Raw genomic sequence first — 14,935 nt, 5'->3', positions numbered from 1 at the left:
GCCGACACTTTTGAAACGGTCGCCGACAGAAATGAGGACTTGAGTCGACACTTTCAAGTGTCGGCGAGCAGCGTCTGCTACCTGGTGAAATGTCTAGTGTCGCTGACTATGTCATAGTATCGCGCAAGTCTGATCGGCTATATAGATGGCACGCACTTGACTTCCTTGTTTTGGTTTTCACTCGATTGAAATGAATGAACGTGTCCCCGCTATTTTTATCAGCCTGTCCTTGATGTATGACTTCGTGAAAATCACAAAGAACATTGTGCATTTCCCAGAGCGAGAGGAGGTGAGTTGTGTGTCGTTTATATGCCGCTGCAGTCAAGTACGTTACATCTTGCCTCCGAGGTGGTTTCACTGTGCGTTCCTCTTCTCTTGGCTGTCTGCTTATAGCGTTCGTGTGTCACGTAACCGTTGAACGAGGCGAACATTCACTGAAGTATAAATACAACACCATGAGCGACACTTTCTTTTTCATCTGCGACCATGTGCTGAGCGACACTTTATAATAAGTATAAATTAAGCTTTAGTCTTTGGTTTGGTATCAATTATCTCATAGCAGCATTAGTTACCTGGCTAATAATATTCCACAATATTCAATTAAACAATTAATAAAGGTTGTTCGATATTTAGAAAACAATTGATCCACTCAAAATTATTAATTTAACATTTCAACAACAAATACAGTATGCGACAATTAAACACCCCTGCGACTAAAATATCTCCAAAACTAAGGACATGTTGTTGAGTTAGCTAACCGCTAACGTTACTACCTCACTTCTACTACTACTTACTAGCACTGGTCCGGTGCAGGCTATGAATGGAGTCTGGATCGGAATGTGGATCAGCAACATTATTCCGATATCCGATATGTGAATTACGTCATATCGGCCCCCCGATACCGATATCCCATCCCTAGCTACAGCACAGTAACCTTGCTTGCAAGATGGATAACCTCGCGAGATCAAAAGAGATTCTCTCGACGTAATCCATCTTGTCATGCGCAGGCAGTTAGGATGATTGGTCGAGCCATGCCGGCCCGACGAATCAGCGGCAGCCGTAGGCGGGCTCAGGCTCGTCTGGGCAAGTAGTGGGTACATGGTCTTTGTAGTTCTTTTCACTCGTCAACATGGCTGCCGCCGCGGAAGTGACAGGCAGTCTGAATGAAATTGAATGTAACGTTCCCAATTCTAATATGTATTAAATTCTAAAAAACAACCCTCAACATTTGGGAAGGCTAAGCCACACAACTAGTTCGTTATAATCTAACTAAATGCTTCGAAGGTGACTTTACGACCGTGAGGACGGTGAGGACTCAATCAATGATAGACAGGCACCTTCCTCCGGTCGCAAACGTGACGTCAGAGGCATGGCGATCTGATTGGTTGAAGTTAACACGCACCAGCGGTGATAGACAGATGGGTCATCCAATCACCTGCCAAGTAGCTTGGAAAAAGTGCCCGCCTCCGTCAGCGGGTCTGGTTACTTAATTCCCAGATCGACTGGTTTAGTGAAACTATGTGGAGCTATACCGTCCATCTGGCAGCGTCAGGTTAACAGCACAGAGCCAGGCGACTGAAACAGAGTAGGCTATATTGAAAGGTCCAAAACGAATAACGTTGACCAACAACGTGTGTGTGTTGAATTTAACTAGCTGGCAGAAAACGGGCAGAATTACTGGCGGAAATGTTCGATTCATGTGGGCTCAGTTTTGAACCTAACATGACATTAAGAGAGAAACACAGCAGCAGCCTTTGTAATGGAGCGACTTCATGGAAACAGGCGAGTTGAATTCACAGTTGAACACTTGTAATATTACGGTACTCACATTGGGCTGAAAAGGAAAGAACGTGAAGTTTCTTCTTTGTCTTAACATTTTCACAACAACACAACCGAGTCCGACTTCCGCTTACCCCCCCCCCCCCCCCCTCTCGGCTCTACCAGTGGCTCTACCGCTTCTCTGTACTGGGGACAGGGTACGCTTGTTTAATGCCACCCGTGCATCCCCCATGCATCGCGGTGGAATGGATTTGGCCTCTTTTTAATTACAGGTAATCACGATGGTCCGATGTAGAAGGCTCAGAGGTCGATGGGGGTCACTCATCGACGGTCGTCGATGCCATCGTCCATCGTGCCAACCCTACTCATCACTGAACATGACATTCCTCCACATGTTCAGGTTGCATTGTCGGTGTTGCCGACAACAGCCTGATTGGCTGTGTGCAGTCTGTTCCTGATTGGCTGTGTGCAGTCTATTCCTGATTGGCTGTGTGCAGTCTGTTCCTGATTAGCTGTGTGCAGTCTGTTCCTGATTGGCTGTGTGCAGTCTGTTCCTGATTGGCTGTGTGCAGTCTGTTCCTGATTGACTGTGTGCAGTCTGTTCCTGATTGGCTGTGTGCAGTCTGTTCCTGATTGGCTGTGTGCAGTCTGTTCCTGATTGTCTGATCAGAGAGCAGTCTGCCATCATGTCCTGCAAACTAGGGATGTTCATCAATTATCGAAAATCGATAATCGATCGTTAAGGATTGGAATCGATCCTGTGGCATTTGGATCGATTTTTTAATTATTAAAAAAAAAAAAAAAAATTTTTTTTTTTTTTTTTTTGGACTAGGTTTGGGTGGAATTCGTTCCTCCTCGCCCCACTCCATTGCACAGCCGACTAACGTGAGGTGGAGCTTCATATAGTCTCTAGTTTTCTGGCTGGGCATGGGCCTTTGTGCCAACAAAACTGTTTTAAACATGAGAAATTCACACCGGCATGCGCCGGGGACAGCAGTGTTGAAGAGGAGACACATTGAAATAAAGAGTTCATTGAGGAGAACACGTTGTCTTTCGTATTTTCTGCCATAGGCATTCATTTTGTTTAAAAAAAAAAAAAAAAAAAAAAAAAAAATGAAAATATTGAAAATTTTCTAAGTATTAATAAAATCGATAATCGATAATTGATCGTTAATTCTCACCGATTATCGATTTTGGAAAATTTTCAAAATGAACATCCCTACTGCAAACCTTGGCTGCAAAAATCTCTGGAAGACAGCCTACGGCTCCTCAGTCACTGCTATAAGGGTGATTAATCTGTCTTTGTGGGGTGTTGTCATTTTTTCCAATGAGATCAGATACAATGCTGAGGATACAGTAACAACGAAGATATGATCGACCAAACACCAATTTCCACATTTTGAGGGGTTTATTTATTATATTGTTATATTTATTAATGATTAATTAAGTAATGGCTACACCTTTTCTTTTACTTTTTTTAATTTGTGCACAGCAGCTTTGTACTTTAGATGATATGTATACTGTATGCTGTTGTATGTCTGTGTGTAAGAATTCTGCATTGTTTTTGTAACATTTTATACAATTTGTATACACTGCTTTTTTTTCTGCTAAAAAATACCAATAAATATGTCAAGAAAATCATGCAGATTCATGCTGATTTTGTTGCCATGTTTTTTCTTTTGTTTAGCCAAAGATGAAGTTTTGAGGTAAAGGCTATGGTGTTTTTCCCTACTGTAGGTTACTGATGCCGTCTGTTGGTCTACTGTAGGTTATATTACTGATGCCGTCTGTTGGTCTGTTGTAAGTTATATTACTGATGCGATCTGTTGGTCTCGCTTGGCTACAGAAGCCTCTGGTCAAGACAAAAGCTGATCAGCCATGTGTCAAGGAGGTGCAAGCGCAGCTGGATTTTAAAGGGAATGGGAGCTGATGCTCTGATTGGTTGAGTTCATGTTATGCCAAAATCCCAGATGAATAATAAAGGGTCTTAATACAACCCCTTTGTGCTGTGCACCTTACTTGTTGCCTAGATTGTGCGTCCTGTAACTAGCAAAATTGGACTTGGAAACCCCCCCAAATGCACTTGCGCCATGCGCTTAGAGCTTTAGACTATGCGCCCATAAAGCATAGCTGTGTTTCAGATGTTTTAATATTAAGTGAAATTAATCAAGGTCAGTTTATGACCTTACCTGGTGATTACATTAGGTAGTGGTAATAAATCTCCAACTATTTCACTTGTGTGGGATAATTTATCCAGCTTTATTGGAGTAATGAAAAAGGACATTGATGAAGTCGGCCAACCAATTCAGTTAATTTTTTTTCAAATGTACATTTCCCTCTCTGTTGGAGGCAGTGTGCCGAAATAACTCTTTGACTCGTCTAATAATGTCTGTTGGAAAACAGGAAAAACCTTGTCAGGCTGTCGTCCATTTCTGTTACGATTAAAGATTTCCCCCCCGATCGCCACCTTCGCCGGTTTGTTTTGTTTGCATTGTTTTGCCCCATGGCGGGCGTGGCTTTCAAAGTATGACGCGCTCTGCACTGTCTGCAGGCTAGATGTTACATAATTATACATGTTACATAATGTATATGATGTATATTTCGCTCCATGCAGGAAATACACAATAACTATACAAACCTGCTGGTAGAATAAGAGCTAAAAACATTGAATCCTATCTTAGACATCAAAAGCTGGATGACAAACATTCTTTACTCTCTCCTTAATGCAGACAAAATTAAATTGCTCCTTTTAGGGCCCTAAGGAACAAAGACATCAATGATCACACTTCCCTCTGCGTTATGGCTGTATGCTATGATTCAATAAAGAAAATAACCTGACCGTCCACAAGCGTGATGTGATTTTGTGCCACAATATATACTGTACAGCTGATTTACTTCTAGTCTTTTCACAGGATGCACAACTCCATGCTATTTCCTGCATACACAACAGCTGGGGTCAAAGCATTCCCCTATAGGGAACCAACTTCCTGCTGCTTGCACACGCACACACGCACACGCACACGCACGCACACGCACACGCACACACACACACACACACACACACACACACACACACACACACACACACACACACACACACACACACACACACACAGAGGCCACAGTTCTTGGACTTCTGAGTGTTGTACTTGGTCGCTCATTTGCAATAATCATCTTGATTTACAATAGCTAAACGGTTGCTTTTAATCTGCAGCGCTGTCTATTCATCTCTATAAAAGCATGTCAATGATAAACCTGCTTGTGTTATAAATATATTTGACTCGACGACAACTCTTTGCCAGCAGTCAAGTAGACTGAGGCAGATGGGTGCAGCATGAATGGACCGTCGTACTACTTGTGGAGCCGACAGACAGCATGACTCGGCAGCGCAGAAAGACATGCCGACAGCATGAGTCAGCAGCACAGAAATACTCGGCCCCCTCTGCGCCTGATGCTAGTTGCTATGGTAGCATCGGTCTAGCATACAGTCTCAAAATACAAATAAACACCGAGGGAAGGTGCAGGCAGAGGGAGGGAGGAAATCACATTTGTCACATTTGAAACTCAGCCTACAGCAGGTGGGCATTCTTAAGTTTGGGAACCCCTGCCGTATATTACACCATGATATTTTTGGTAGATAGATACCATAGTGTACTGTGAAATGTCATATTGTTAACATCCCTACTACTTGCTATCGCATGCACTACTAATTTATGCTGTAAAAGACTTATCCAAAGGAGGTAGTGGACTCTGTTTCATAAATAAATCGGTCTATTGGTATTCATATTATAATTGGCTCCCATTGATGCCAACCTGCTTCGCTTCAGTGCTTAAATGGAAAACATGCTACTATAACGTCAAACCCTGCGTCGTATGTGTCGAGGGTTGAGCAGCTCCCCGAACAACAGCGCCAGTATACATGTCAATGGAGAAATAACGGGAGAGAGCGAAAGCTATTACCAAGAATATACATTACATTCATCCCTCCTTGGGCTAACTTCTAGTCATTGAAATCCGAGTGAAATCACACAATTTGACTCATTCTGCTGGGGGGACTCCCCTGCTACTCCCTCGTCAAGCGGAAGTTCGAGTATATAGGTCTGGCTGCTGTCGGCGACGCTCCAAGTCGAGGAGGACGGTGTAGCATGTTTTCCGCATTAGGACTAATAGACCCTTTTCACGGGGGGCAATTTGTGTCGAAAAGGCCGAATAAACACAGGTGCAATGCAAGCTAGGGATGCACCGATATGAAAAATTTGGCCGATGCCGATAACCGATATTAACATTGCTGTTATGGCCGATAACCGATATTTACCGATGTCGATATGATCTGTATAAAACCTAATTTTTATGATCATCACATTTTGTACATACTGAAAAACACATGCAAACACTGAATTTGAAAAAGTAATGCATTTCTTTATTTCCAAAACTTTTGGAAAAGCCCATAAATCATAGATTTACTGCATTATTTCATCTCAATGTGAAGAATTTGGCTGATAATGATAACCGATATTAACATTGCAACATCGGACCGATACCGATATGATTGCCGATATATCGTGCATCCCGAGTGCAAGCAATACACTGATGGGGGTTTCCAAATGCCAATCATGGAAGTTTGAAACCCTCATTAGTGTTTTGCTTGCACCTGTGTTTACCCTGCCTTTTCGACACAAAATGGCCCCCGTGAGAAGGGTCCATAATGCATGCTAACAATCGTGCAACATCCCATCCCCTTGAGATGACCCCTAACCCTAACCACCACAACCGCTGCCGGCATTCTTACCAGAGCGACGGCTTTGTTTGGTCAAATCTGTTTGCATTACCATGTAATCCAGAAAAAGAGCCAAAATCTCCAACAGGATGAGGCAAACCTCAACGATTTAAAAACGATCTCTCGGATGGATACAACTTAAGTCAGGGTCAAACAACCACCACTCCCCCTTAAACGAGAAAACGATTGTATGCTCACGGCTAACTGCCTTCTCTGATTGTGCAAGAGAGATTAGCAAATAGCTTCCTTTTAAATCAACAACAGGGTTCCACTTGCATTGGAAACATCTACTGGCAACAACACAACAGTCGTCAAGGAATCTTGGTAGAGGTCAGGTGTGATCCATTCAAAACAGGATCTTTTACAAGTTGTCAACACAGCGACGACAGCTAAGATTGACACCTGATGCTTCACAATCACCTGGGTAAACCTTTGAAGGTTACTGTAGATCACACAAGCTTCAGCCAATCGTGCCTTCTTAACAGAATGATGTCATTGAGTGAGTCATCATCCTCCTTTAGAGCAGGTTTTTGGGGGGAGCTACTTTTTAAAGATGACAATAGACTACTTGCACAACTCCACTACTTCCTGAAATGAGTAGGGCATCTTGGTTTCCTGTCCTACACTATTGGATGAACTGATTAATATCAGGTGTGCCTGATCACTGTTGTTGTGACTGCAGCAGTCAGGCACACCTGACATTAATCAGTTCATCCAATAGTGTAGGACAGGAAACCAAGATGCCCTACTCATTTCAGGAAGTAGTGGAGTTGTGCAAGTAGTCTATTAAACCATTGTGACCAAATTCACAATAGGCCTGATCTATGAATGATGAGAAGAGTGAATTTGTGAATGAACAAACGTTCCTGACCATTTTTACTGTCATTTCCGCATCACCTCATATGATCTCGAATAGGTAAACCAGCCATTTCGAAGAGATATGCGTTTGGTAAATCATAACTTTGTTTTATGCACGACGACATCATTGAAAACATATACACCTCAAATAGTTTATAAATGAGAGCAAATAAATACATTTAGGTGGAGTTAACAGGCAGTTTCGTTGTTTTTTTCTTCCTCTCAGTAAAACAATATGCACGTTTTAAATAAAACACTGTGGAAGAGATTCTGCAGATTTATTTGGCGACCCAAATAACTCCTATCAGAAATGTGAATGAGTCGAGTGGTCTACTCTAGTCTAGGGTGGTTGTTTCAAAAACTTTTTTCACATCAAGGAGCCCTAAACTGACACAAAGTAGACCACGGAACTCGTTTGTCCCAGAGTCACCCATCTCATGATTTTTGCTTTTAAATGTTTCATTACAGGAAGCGTATTAAAGCCAAAATAGTCATATTCTGTCATTGTGTTACTTGTGGATGGAATTATAGTGAAAATAAATGATTCCCCTTTTTGCTCGGGACCCCCTGGAACCCCCTTCAAGGACCCCCCAGGTGGTCCCCGCCGGACCCCACTTTGAGAACCACTGGTCTAGGGCAACTTACTCGAAATAACCTGTGACTTTTACGCGTTTTTGGCGTTGGCTTCTGTGTGTGAGTTACCACATCTGATAGATTTGTGGGTGGGAGTCAGCTGAAACTAACAAAGGAAGAGCACACCTTTTAGTTTTGAGCAAAGTGCCAAGGGCCATCTACACCTAACCTGCTAGATCGTTTGCTAATTGTTACACAGAACCATTTCCTGGCACCTCGCCTTTAGAAACTGTTTGGAAAAGGGCAGGTGCGTTCAAAAAATACCTGGGAGGTGACTGGATGGACCATCTGTCTATCACCGTCTATCACGGGCTCGCTTCTCGCTGTCATCACACCTTAAATCCCGACCGTAGCTGCCTCTGGACGCTGATTGGTCCAGCTCACTGCTGGGGGCGGAGTTAAACTAATAGCTTGGCCAGCTGCCTGCCTCGCAACGTTATTATACCCGACTAGGTTGTCAATTCCCACAAATTCCTACACACATTCATTTGACATATGACAAAATTATACTACATCTAATAGACTACTTGCACAACTCCACTACTTCCTGAAATGAGTAGGGCATCTTGGTTTCCTGTCCTACACTATTGGATGAACGGATTCATGTCAGGTGTGCCTGATCACTGTTGTTGTGACCGCAGCAGTCAGGCACACCTGACATTAATCAGTTCATCCAATAGTGTAGGACAGGAAACCAAGATGCCCTACTCATTTCAGGAAGTAGTGGAGTTGTGCAAGTAAGTAGTCTAGGAACGTGATTCACACGGCACACACCTGTCTTGCTCTCCTCCCCTTTCCTCTGACTGACAACAATTTGTCTGTCTGAAGCTGTTCTTTGACATGGTTTGTCCAGTAGCTGTCATCAATATCCATGTTTGCATATTCCATAAATAGGCTACAGAAGCGTGATTCCCAATTAATGCTTTTCAGTTGATTGACATCCACCTCGCACATCACGCTGTAACAGTTATTCTAACTATGTCAGTAATCACATGTGAAATATATAGACGTTTGTGTTTTCTTGTGATCAGACATAGGTTTATAGATGTTATTTATTTACCTCGACAGTTTCGACGAGTCAACTCTCGTCTTCTTCAGAAGCAGTCGCACTGACAGCTGGTGGGTATGAAAGCAACTGGTTGACACGTCATACCCAGCTGTCAGTGCGACTGCTTCTGACGAAGACGAGAGTTGACTCGTCGAAACTGTCAAGGTAAATAAATAACATCTATAAACCTATGTCTGATCACAAGAAAACACAAACGTCTATGTATAAATGAAGACATGATGAACATCATTGAACTACATGTGACATATAGACGGGGAAAGCCCCTGATAACATGCATATTAAGTCTCCACATGGTTTTTTTTTGGCTACTTTTTCCACCACGGCAAGGAAAATGTCAATTGATAGTATTCTGTTACATCACCACAGGGCCATCTTGGTAGGAAAATAGCAGGTGATTGTAATCAATTAACAGGTGATTACAATCAAGTGACACAAACAGCCAATGAGCTGTGTGTATTGTAGCGCCATATTGGTAGGAAAATGCTTGTGACGTCATGGGAATACTATGAATACCAGGAGGTTACGCTGTCTTGGAGAAGGTCTTCCAGATGAGAGCAGGGGCCCTATACTAGTCTTGCTTGCTGAGATGGCGGCGGGGGCCTCGTGAGAAGGATAATACACTGTTGTGTTTGTCCTTTTCCATAACAAAGTTTGTGTTAAGTTTATGTCTGTGTGCTATAATGTCCAAATAAAGTGTCTAAACAGGACCGGACCGAAGTGCTGGAGGACCTGCTAAGAGCAAGCTGGCAAGAGATGAGCCGTTGCACCGGCATCAGAAGCCACCAGCTAGCTAACCTCGCGTCACATGATCATCCGCCCTAAGACCCGCCCCCAGTTGTATTTCCGGTGGTTCTTCCGGTGGTCTTTCCGCTTAGTCCCCCATAGAAGGATGCTTTTATATGGTGTTAGTTCATTTTATTTTTGCAGCTACATAGCTAGATAACGCGCATCACATTTATTTATGTTAATATTAGCTTATTTTCTCTCTCTTTTTTTTGCCGTTCCCGGCGTCATCTGCCGGATGACGTGGTGCTACGCTTTGGGCCCCAGACTACCATCTAGCAGGTAAGCTCCACACCTCAAACTACCTCATCTGGTAAAGTCTCCATTTCTCTAATTAAATGCTCATGGTGGATCAGACTGCCTGAAGCTAGACAATGAGATAAAGCCTTGATAATGATAATAATATGCCTGGAGGCTTGAATCTGTCGTGACAATATTCTGTTTGACAACATTTCAAACTTGGCACGAGTTAGCTTGCATAAACAAGATGGACAAGTGACTTGGCTGATAATGTAGAATTGCCCCTATTATTAGCCTTGTGGCTGGGTAGTAGCTTGTAAATCATTGGCCATGCAAATACTGCTCAACACCTGTGCTATCAGAGGATTATTATGTCAAAACCCTTGGTTTCGTAATCGTGTGACAACAAATAGCCTATCAGGACAACACATAGCAGAGAAAAGTGGGGTAAGAAGGAGAAAATGGAGAGTAAATTCCCGGAGAAGAAGAAAAATCACATCCCTGCTCAGAATCAGAGGTTCGTGTGTTCAAAATAGGGCAAAGTGCAAGTTGGATGACTGACAAAGAGGTGGCTAACTGAGTGTTATACCTAGAGACTAGAGAAAGAAAAACTGCAAATCAGCATAATGGGTCAACGCACTACTAGACATATGAGAGAGCCTGACTCAGTGGTGAATTATATCCATGTAAAAAATAATGACATTATCTTGGACGGTGTAGGTAACTTTGCCATTGCAATTCAATTCTATCTACAGAAGACTAAGGTGGGTGATGCACTATGGTGTTTCTGTTTTGTTTTTTCCCCCATTGCAAAAGGACTTAAAGTCTCAACCACCAAACCACAAACAGTTACAGCTGTCATGTCACTCGAGCTTGGAAGTGGGACCCCCAAATATGTTCTCCTTTTAGCCAGCTAGGATTCTCATCAATAAGTAGGATAAGTGGCAGCTTCCTAAAGGGAATCAGTGAATATTTTGTATTGTTATCTCATGTAAAATAGTGAATCTTGTATATTATAGCATAAGGGACTGGCTCTAAGCACAAGTATGTCAAAGTGATAATTCTCTCTGAAAGGCATACCATCAATATTTCATCCCAGTCACTCAACACCTTAGAGCTCATGAATACAGAATTAAAACTGCTAACAACAGGAGCCGTCTCATATTCATCCCGTCCTGGACAGAGCCAAAGGAAAGATAAAAGGACAGTACCGGATTGTGGCTAGTCATCATCACTCCGTGTTAATGAATCGAAGTGATTAGAGCTGTGCAACTGTCAACATATTCTCAGGGCAATATATTCCTCAACTAACGTTACTGGATTTAACATTATTAACGTTAATCGGTTGCGGATCATCTATTGCCATGCCTAAATATGATACCGCTATAGCTAGGCAAAAGTTTAAATGAACGTTAGATGCATTATGTTATGTTTCTGACGAGGGATTATCATTTATTGACAGTTTAAGGTGATAGAGAAAGACATTGCGGGCTTTCAATATCAATCTCGCTAGCATCGGCTTGCAGAACATCAGCTTGTGGCTAGCAAGTGGCTAGAGTGTGACCATAGAACAGAGTGTGACATGCATAAATAAACCATGCACAAATGCCACAGCTTCCACTTCAAACAAAACCACACAATACCTAAATGACCTACATTGACAGAGTTGGCATATAAAACAATTAACGTTAACTAAATCTAGTTTACCTTGCTGCTGAATGCCTATGGTAGATTTGCTAGTACGTCAAGCGTTGGGCGATGTGTTTACTCGCTTATTGTTCTAGCGTTAACACGGTTCGCTGCCGCAATTGGACGCAGCAGAAGACATGCCATCACAAATACCCAGCAAATATTAACGTATATTACTGCTTAGTAACGTTAACGTTAAACTACTGACTTACCTTGCTATGATACGCAGGGGGCAGAATTTGTCAGCCGCTTAGCCGATGTGAGCTTAGCAGTCAACCGCAACGGTTAACGCTAGCAAACGTAGCTCCGCGATGTGGCAAATAACAGGTGGAGGCTATCTATTAACGCCCTGTGGCTAATTCCCTCATCGAATCACGACTGTTTTTCCCTGACAGCAACACCAGCAATGACCGCTAGCTGCCGAGCCAGCGCTAACCAGTTAACGCTAGGTACACTATCTAACGAGAGGGCTTGAATTCGGCCTTGATATAAACAGCTAAGGTTGTGTGTGTCTGTCAGCCCGGTTTAACAACTCGCTAACCAGTCCAACGGGAGCGAATGGGAGGTGAAAGCAATGGATGGGGATTTAGGCCGTGACGTAAATTAGACATAGACGAAGTAGAAGGGAAACAGGTCTATTTGAGCAATGATTCGTTGGTGCAGCTTCTATGTCAGTATATATCTATGTTTTCTTTAGCGCATTCTTATGACGTCTGACAAACAAGCTAACTGGGTTGGTAGCTTTTTTGCTTGTTCCTTTGTCAGTCAGCTGTATGGTCACAAATGATGAACATGTACAATTTGCGCACAACAGTACTGGTCTGGTTATTTGAAGGTGGGACCGTTTGTCTCTCGATGTTTTATCTATTCTGTTTGTTTCTTAGCTCGCTCGGCTAAATGCGGCTGCAGTCGCACTTTGCTGACGTCACATTTTGACATTGGCATGGCGTGCGAGTGTAGAAGGGTAACGAGCTAGCTATCAAAATATTTTGGTGGCGTTCTCACTTTAATCGGGACGCTACTATTACACTGCCTTTATGGGGCAAAAACGTTGAACCAAGCACGATCCCGATTTGTTGCAACTTGTCATCGCACGATACTCCTCTGTTGTTAGCTAACCGCTAACTAGCCCAGGTTTGCCCAAGGTTTTGAGCTCTGCATTTTCTCTTCAGATAGACTGTGTCTGCTGTAGTCATGGCTCTTCTCCAGGTTTCCAGACCCTTTGGTGGGCTCCTTGCAGAGGCGTTGTCACTAACCCAACAGAGGGCTTTCAGGTATTAAGTCATTTTTCTGTCAAACTTTTAGAAATGTGGACTGTGTTATTTTAACAAGTACTTGTGAGGTGACAGTGAACGGTTGTGTATTCGCCGTGAGTGGCCTGGTTTAGGCCCTACTGACACATTCCTCATTCACAGTTGTTTGTTTAACCAGCTGAACTAAATTGAGACCAGTGTTTTATTTGCAGTGATCTGGCCTATATAGGGGCAAGTCACAAAAAGCAAACTCTGCACTTGAGCATAATCACTAGTAAAAATGGGATTTTGACGTGTTGAAGCAGCCAAGCAGGGTAAACACTGGTGTGTAACCAATAACATGAATGATGGTTCCATTTAGGTGAGTTCTGCCAGCCAGGGCCCTCATTAATGTTATTGGTTACACCTGTGTTTTGTTTTGTTTTGTTTAGTTTAGTTTAGTTTATTAGGATCCCCATTAGCCATTACACAAGGCAACAGCTACTCTTCCTGGGGTCCACAGTCAAAACAAACAATACAGATACATTACAAATATGCAAAGTAAAAGACAAAACACATTTTAAAATCATAAATTTAAGACAAACAAGAGAAAACAAACAAAAACTCACTCAACCTGGTTCTAAATACAGCATATGTCCATCCAAATAACCATGTAACCTCCATCACAATCTTCCTAAAATAATATACAGTATATACAGGCATAAAATACTATAATATAATACATCTACCTATAGCCTAACTAATACATTACTATCCATTACTACTATACATTACACTACTATACATTACTACATACTATACATTACTACTATGTTTACTCTGCTTTGACACATCGAAATGGCTGCAGTGAAAATAGGCTTTTGGGGTTCAGACTATCTTCAGTTGTGGAGATCCAGGGTAGGGATGACGAGCAGCTGTGTTGGAATCAATAGACCCTTTTCATGGGGGCCATTTTGTGTCGAAGAGGCAGGATAAACACAGGTGCAAGCAAAACACTAATGAGGGTTTCCAACTTCCAATCATGGAAGAAGGAAACCCTCATTAGTGTTGTGCTTGCACCTGTGTTTATTCTGCCTCTTCGACACAAAATGGCCCCCGTGAGAAGGGTCTATTGTCACTTCTACTTTGCCCTGTAAACTAATGGCCTGTTTGAAGGAATTTACCGTGATCCTGTATTCGGGTTTAGGCCCAGTAGTCTCTTCCTGTAGGATGATGCTGATGGCCGATGTACCTTTTTGTCTCATCAGTGTCTCAGCTGTTGCAGCAGCCATTCAGAAAATGACAAGAGTGCGAGTTGTGGATAACAGCTCTCTTGGAAACACCCCATATCACCGCGCACCCCGGGTCATTCATGTCTACACCAAGAACGGCGTGGGAAAAGTTGGTGACCAAGTTTTGCTCGCCATCAAGGGCGGGAAGAAGAAGGCACTTATTGTTGGACACAAGATGCCTGGAGAACGCATGACTGCACGTTTTGATTCGAACAATGTTGTTCTGATAGAGGACAATGGCAACCCCACCGGAACAAGAATTAAGGTCCCCATACCTACACATCTGCGTAGAATGGAGGGAAACTACTCCAAACTGTTGGCAATTGCTAGTACATTTGTATAGTTCCAGCATAACTAATCTAATTTCACCACTTTTTAGGCTTGCCTATTCATTGTCCTTTATTGCTGTCAACTGTTGCAAAGAAAACAATTTACTGTACATTTGTATGAGCATTTTGTGGTTTGTCTCATCAGCGTCCTTCAATACAAAACAAAAACATGCACCCAGTCAGAATTTTTCTTTATAACTTTTAATGTGAAATCTTTGTCAACATGTCAAGCATTTTTACTGAGGCATTCCTAA

General features: G+C 42.6%; 2 protein-coding genes across 3 annotated transcripts in view; one reads left to right on the top strand and one right to left on the bottom strand.

The window, feature by feature from the left end:
* LOC310796464 (CSC1-like protein 2) overlaps positions 1 to 12,305 on the bottom strand; it is a 40,357-nt gene extending 28,052 nt beyond the window's left edge. For both annotated transcript variants that reach the window (XM_083658648.1, XM_083658649.1), the window contains exon 1: positions 12,041 to 12,305. The gene's annotated coding sequence lies outside the window, so the exon portion shown is untranslated. The remainder of the gene's footprint in view (positions 1 to 12,040) is intronic.
* Positions 12,306 to 12,784: 479 nt separating this feature from the next.
* LOC310796310 (large ribosomal subunit protein uL14m-like) lies at positions 12,785 to 14,832 on the top strand. The gene is made up of 2 exons (XM_083658478.1): positions 12,785 to 13,102; positions 14,329 to 14,832. The coding sequence occupies exons 1-2, from the start codon at positions 13,023 to 13,025 to the stop codon at positions 14,693 to 14,695; spliced, it is 447 nt and encodes a 148-aa protein (XP_083514604.1). The 5' UTR covers positions 12,785 to 13,022; the 3' UTR covers positions 14,696 to 14,832.
* The last annotated feature ends 103 nt before the right edge of the window (positions 14,833 to 14,935 follow it).

Source organism: Poromitra crassiceps, assembly GCF_964638095.1.
Source record: "Poromitra crassiceps genome assembly, chromosome: 22".
Taxonomy (NCBI): domain Eukaryota; kingdom Metazoa; phylum Chordata; class Actinopteri; order Beryciformes; family Melamphaidae; genus Poromitra; species Poromitra crassiceps.
The sequence above is the reverse complement of the archived record's forward strand: the minus strand, read 5'-3'. Positions and strand labels throughout refer to the sequence as shown.

Coding starts and splice junctions, on each gene's coding strand:
- LOC310796310 (XM_083658478.1), top strand. CDS start 13,023: ATGGCTCTTCTCCAGGTTTCCAGACCCTTTGGTGGGCTCCTTGCAGAG. Junction 13,103..14,328: donor ACCCAACAGAGGGCTTTCAG/GTATTAAGTCAT, acceptor TTGTCTCATCAG/TGTCTCAGCTGTTGCAGCAG.